Consider the following 6809-nt stretch of genomic DNA (forward strand, 5'->3'; position numbering starts at 1 on the left):
GTGCTGTAAGATGTAAAATGAAACATTTGTAAACAATTTTGACCTAACGCTATAAAATTTGACCAATTTTATACTTTTTTTGACAAGTCAAAAAATAATCGCCCTAATTATTACAAATAGATTTTTTATTTTTTTGTGGGATTTTCAGGGGTCATTGAGAGCCGCAAGAAAGCTAGCTTGGAGCCGCGGTTGGGAACCACTGGTCTATAGCAGGGGTTCCCAACCTTTTTTGCTACTCGTTCCCCTTTGTCAGGTCAGAGCATTCTTCGTACCCCCAAAAAAATTCTCGAGTAGCAGTACGCGAGAGCTTTTTAAGTGGTACTGCCTACCGCTGAACATGATTTTCGATGTGCTGTGAGTAATGTGTTGCCCCGGATAGACAATTAAGCTTGTGCAGAGGAAACAGTTGCATCTATCAAATTAAATTGTGTTTTCTTGCTATTCATTGGTGTTATGGTATAACTTAGTAATAACGGTAATAACTATAAATACCGGTACATTTGAGTAAAATAAGTCATTCAGGAGCCAGGTGGTACGCAGTGTAGTAAAAAAACGAATGAGTGGTGCGCGATCGCAAAAAGTTTGAGAAACACTGGTCTAAGCAATCACAAGGTACTTAATAATGACGTAACGAAATCAAACAAAATAAAACCAGTCGATAAATAAAAAGAAAATAGGAATAAAGCTGTATTACTGTAAAATCAAAAAATGAATATTGATTTATAAAGTCCCATAAAACCGGCATCTCTGGGCTGTCATTAATGCAATTAAAGAGATAATTAGTGCGTTGTTCCTCAATTCCGCTACCATGGCGGTTATTAGAAATTAGTTTTCGTTATAGTGTGACGCGTAAGTTGTTGATGTTATGGCCCGGTTGGTTGCAATGTTCATGACAGATATCGCTTCTCTGACCTGTGGATCGTTTCCTCAAGGTTGATCTTATCTCTCCCACGTAAACTGCCTTAGGGCAGTAGACGGTAGATGGCATAAATCAGGGCTTCTCAAACTATGGGTCGCGACGCCGTTTGAGGTCGCAAAATGTAGTTCTGGGGCCGTGAAACAAATTGGCTTGATACATGAGCAATAAAAGTTTTTGTAACCTTCACACGAGAATTAGAAGTACAGGTATTTTTAGAAAGTAGCTACGTATTTTGTGCTGTTAATTGTTTACTATATGTTGTCTGTCTGAGATATCGAATGATAATTACGGTACAGTTACTTTCGTGGACTTTGTGAATTCGTATGATTTCGCCATAGACAAAAATACCACTTAAGATTTGTGATGGGACGTTTATTGTTTTAATATCATTAACGTGTTGGCTAACCAACAAGGAGTCACATAGAAATTTCTTTTCTGAAATGGGGTCGCAGAATAAAAAAGTATGAGAAGACTTGGCATAGATGACGTTAGTGCTGTTGCATTGAAATCTTCCACTAGTCTAGTGAAATGCGAAAATCCATTAGGGCCGACTACTCGGTCACTTGTGCAGACGTAAGGGCACAGTTGACATCTAGTGTATCGGAAGCGGAATGTTCCCACTTCTTCAGATATGTCGGGTAATTTGCTCGACGTCAGGAGATTTCTGCGGTTGGGAGGTTGTCGGTAAGCTATTAGAGGTTGGTTTGGGAAGATAACATTGAGTGTAGAGTCAACATTAAGGATGCCTTGTAGATCTTTAGCTATACGCTTTATGGGTCACAGTAGTAGAGAGAATGTCATGACGAGTGGAGTCCTATACCACTCTGAGGCTTACGTCCGTATTCTAAAAGCTTACGGCGCGGTTTCCTTTTGTTTTTTTCGATTTGCTCTTCTCAGAGATCGTTTTCGTAGCCGAGCTTCGTAAATTTCCGGTGTAATTTACGTAGTTGTTGGTCTCGGTCTGAAACGGAAAAGCAAATGTGAAAGTATGTTAATGCTTGATTATAGACAATAGATTTGCATGTACGAGAAAGGTGTGAACTATCAGGGTGTAGGTAGGTGAAGGAACCTGTAGGTTTAAGGCAGGGGTGTCCAACCTTTTTCGCCAAAGGGCCACATGCGATTTATGAATGATTGCGCGGGCCGCTTGAGTGTTTACTGCTAATTTCTAATTAAAACCCTCATACCAAAATTCTAATCTTAGAAATACGTATTATCCTCTTTTACAATTATAAAAACAATAAACATACCAAGTTATAGCAAATTTAACAAAGTTTTTACTACACGTCGACATTTTAATGTGAAGTTTGACACTGATTTTCTCTAACAAGTTTGGCAATATTCGTTGAGATGGACGATGTAGCAATACGAAGCGAGTTTTCCATGTGGCTGTCAGAAATTAGTAAAAAAACAATTAACGCCAATTTCTCGAAATGTAAGTTCGCCATAAGTTACGTAGGCGATTCAGTTGAGAATATAAGTGGTTTCGACAAATACCGCGCAGGCCACTCAGAACTTTCCGGCGGGCCTCGGGTTGGACACCCCTGGTATAGGGGATCGAAAAAAATCTTGCCACCCAAAAAAACGGCGCGGTACTTCGGAAAGGACCTACAGTAGGGCGTTATAGGAAAACAGTAGGCTGCAGCACAGCAGCAGTCGTTCTGTTGGTTACGATCCCGGCTGTCTTTAACTATGGGATGAATGACCAACTTACGTTGAAATAGTCACTTAGTAATATTGAAGTACTGATTTTTTAGCAGAATTCGCACACTTGCTAACCCAACCTTATACCGTAGCCAAAATAACCAAAAGTCAAGCATTAGCCTGCCGTATCACTGGATTGCTTATTTACTTCCATAACTTGATAAAATTTAATGGATCTGTTATATAGGCCTAGATAAGATATCAGGTCTAGTATAGGTCTACAAGTACGCAACCAGATGACGTTACAATTTGAGTAGCTAGAGTTTAGTATACGAAGGCAACCCGTCGTTGTACACTTGTATACTAGACCCAACTTTTCTTGATGCAGGCCGAGTAAATAGGCTAACTACAGTGTACAATCTGTATGAGCTTACCAACTTAAAGGTTCACTAACTGCTCTCTGCCCCCCGTTGCCGTTTGTGTATTTTCAATATTAATAGGGATGACATACGTGTCCTCTGGACAGCTGAAAAAGTTTTTCGATTTGTTGTGTAGAGTGTAGGGCAGGTCCTATAAAGTTACCAAACTTATTTTTCATAGCTTTTGACGAGATATTTTTTATGCAAAGACACAAACTTTGGTGAGACAGCACGTACTGAAAGTTGAAGCTTCAGTTTGTTATTAAGTAAAGGTTAGCATAAACGTGAATAAGTTTTGGTGTGACGAGTTCTACTCTTGCACATCCGTGTGCTGTATTTTCCTGTACAGATCGTAATCATACTTATGGTGGGCTTGTTCAGCATGTGAAAGCATATTTTACACAGAATGCAATATGCGAACTCAAGAAGATGCTCAATAACAATTAACTCTTTGTGTGACAGCTCAAAACTGATAATGCAGACATGCTGCAAAATTTCTGATTATAACTTTTCTTTAATAAATTCTAATTTTATATGTATCTCTGCCTTACCTGTTCTAAATTCAAAATTCTGTTGGCAAGCTGATAACCATTGATTTCAATCATTTACAATCTAATAACCCTAAGACAGTCATTACTTTAGGCTAGGCACTAGCTGACATAGTATAGTATACCAGATAGTATACAATATTGTAAGCCTAGATGCCATTTTCTAAAAAGTAATCCATGACCTTCATTTGTTCATTCATTCTATTTGTTATTATTGGCGCGGCAAAGATAAGAAACGCCAGTTGATAATATTATGCATTAATGGACATGAAAAGCCAAGAAAGCTTAAATCGTGCTTGAATAAGTTATGGTACATGAAAAACAGAGATTTGTCTTCGCTCTACATTTCATAATAAACTTTTTTTGTTTCATCCTATATCAATTATTATTAGGTTCCTAATAGCCACCATTTCCTGTAAAGGCATCACGTTATGTGTTAGCTTTCAACTAGGGTTGGATTATCCGGATAACGGTTAACCGATTAACCGCAGTTTTTTTTCCTATCTGATATCCGGATATAATTCTGCCGGTTAACCGGCTAAAAGAGTATCGTTGCTAATGCGTTTTACACTTTTTAGTAAGTTTGAACATTCTTTGTTACGTAGAGGCTGACTCCCGCTGAGCGCAATTAAACCTTTGTTCACACTTCTATTGTCTTAGTCTTATACTTTCAACTACGGTACTCGTAAAATGCACGAGTGAAATTTACTATCACGTCACAAAGAAAGCATAATGAATGATTCTTTTAATTGATGCATTGTGCTTTATAAGGAGGGCGTTGCAGAAGCAGTGAACATTAAATTTGCGTGATTTTTCTCGTATTCGCTCGTACTGCGCGTGTACGACTACGTAGATCTACAATAAAACTGTGTAATGATTTTACAATCCATTTTTCATGCTAACCTCGTGAAATCGATTGTCTCACTTAGCAGTTATTATCCGGTTAACCGGTTAGATAAATTCTAAATATACGGATATATCCATTATCCGGATAGTAAAAATTATTGATATCCGAACTAACCCTACTTTCAACTGTGGGCTACTCGAAAATGATTAACAATGGCAACAACCAGACAGCCATCATGTGCCATTGTTCTGCAGTCGCACTGCGTGTTCCAGCATTGAAATTGCACACTGTTTGGTTTTAAAACTCTTTGCCAAAAGCAAACAAAATATTATTTTTAAAAAATATTTGAAAAAAGTGTGTGTGTGCTCCAGAGAAAGCAAATTAGATTCGTGTGTTAAAGGTGCAACCTGGTGCACATCGCTCACCTTTCATCTAAGCATATACCATGGCTAGTCAAAGATCATTATGTAATAAAAACATCTGCAATTTACAATTAAAATATAATTTTCTTCTTGGGTTATATCTGTTGTATATCAACAGCCAACAATGTATATTGTGGAGTGTTTTTCTAAATTTAAGTTTTAACCTAACTTCAAGATTAATTACATACAAATCTAGGTCAAACCATGTAAAAATAACTCGAATCTCAGTCTTACTATTACTAACAAAACTTAACTGTTCACATAACTTTGATGCGTTTCTTGAACAATGCAGTCTTACGGTGGAATGCACGTTGGTTAATTCGCCTATTTTTCTCATCTATCCTGTATTCCAGACTGCTTTTTATGTTTTATTTAGAGGGTAATTTGTACCTGTGCAAAATTGTTAGTTATCTCAACTGCGTAAAACGCAAGGAAAGCACTCTGGCATGTATGGGTTTAATATAGTATAATCCATCTGATCCCATTCCGTGAATATTCAGTGCCACTGAAAATGTTTGTTATTACAGATTTCCACAAGTTTGAAACTCTAAATATTAAAGTTAAAAATGCCCAAGAAAAAGGATTCGTCTGAATCAAAAAAGTCAAGAAAAAGTTCCTCGGCCTCAAAAGATGTTACTTCATCTTCTCCTGGAGTTGGTGATATTGTTCCACCTCCGAACCCAGCAGCAACACATCTAGTAGCATCCAACCCATTTGACGATCCTCCACCAAGAATGATGACATCGTTCCCAAACCAATCAATGATGCGAATGCCTGGTCAGTCTCCTGGCATGGGTCCGGGTTATCCTGGATGGAATCCCAGAGCAGGAATGAGGCCTTTTAATGCAGGAGGTGCTCCCAGTTGGGGAAATCCCATGGCTACAAACAACAACATTCCATCCCATCCGGCATATAACCAAAATATTCCAAATAATGGATATGGCATGAACCGTCCGCATTATCTTGGAGGACCAATACCTTTTAGGGGATCAAATCGCATGGCTGTCAACAATATCAGGCCTGGAATAGGCCCACTTGGATCGCCTGGAGCTCCAGAAAACATGATGCATGATTCCACAAACATGGGCCCAAATCATATGGTATCAAGTGGAAACCAAGGACACATGCTTCAGAATACAGGTCAGATGAAAGCTCTTACACGACCTCCTGCGCAGTTGCCATCTCCAAATCCTACATCAGCACGTAAAGGATCAACAAGCTCTAATAAAAATGTAAGTGGTGAAAGCAAGTCCCCAAAAAGCCTGGATGGCAACGTGAAACAACGAAAGAAATCAGAGAAAAAATCAAGTCTAGAAGGAAAAAAGAGCTCCAGTGATAGCAGTGATAAACAGTCACTTAATAGTACTAACACTTTAGACTCCATTGTTGCTGTTGCACCTCATTCAATACCACCCGAATTACCACAGGTCTGCAAAAGCTGCAGAAAAGAGATTAACTATCCGACTGAAGATGTCGTACGCTGCATAGCAAGCTGTAATAAATGGTACCACAGAACTTGTGTTGGACTAAGTGAAAGTGCATTGAAGCTCTTAAAAATGGAAGAACTTGCATTATGGGCTTGTGATCATTGCTTGCAGACAAAAGAAATTTATTCAGTTAAGCCGCGAACCACATTGTTGGATACGCAGTTAGCCGCAGCATAGCCTTTGTTTCAATTCTTGCATGTGATGTTTATGACGTTATTACCAGTTATTTCTGTAAAGAAAACTTTTGCTCCCTGTCTCCTACTTACAAATGAAAATAATTTGTGTATGTAGTTTACATAGAATCGTGTTAAGCTCAGTTCAATACATTACTTTGTTTTACAGAAATAACAAAGTTTTTTTGAGGTAATTTTATTGAAGTATTGGAAATGTTGCAAGTTTGTGACTACTTCTTTTTTGCATACATCTGCTTTTTAACTTACTACACACTATTTAGGTAGAAACTTTCAATATTTCATTGAACTAACCCCTATATTTGTACCCAATACAAATAACATTTGTGTAG

General features: G+C 38.1%; 1 protein-coding gene across 1 annotated transcript; it reads left to right on the plus strand.

Annotated features, from left to right (window-relative positions):
- Positions 1-4550: 4550 nt before the first annotated feature.
- LOC143445297 (pygopus homolog 1-like) lies at positions 4551-6806 on the plus strand. The gene has a single exon (XM_076944305.1). It carries the CDS (start codon positions 5366-5368, stop codon positions 6461-6463), a length of 1098 nt encoding a protein of 365 aa, XP_076800420.1. The 5' UTR covers positions 4551-5365; the 3' UTR covers positions 6464-6806.
- The last annotated feature ends 3 nt before the right edge of the window (positions 6807-6809 follow it).

This window comes from Clavelina lepadiformis, chromosome 2, assembly GCF_947623445.1.
Source record: "Clavelina lepadiformis chromosome 2, kaClaLepa1.1, whole genome shotgun sequence".
In the NCBI taxonomy this organism is placed as follows: Eukaryota; Metazoa; Chordata; class Ascidiacea; order Aplousobranchia; family Clavelinidae; genus Clavelina; species Clavelina lepadiformis.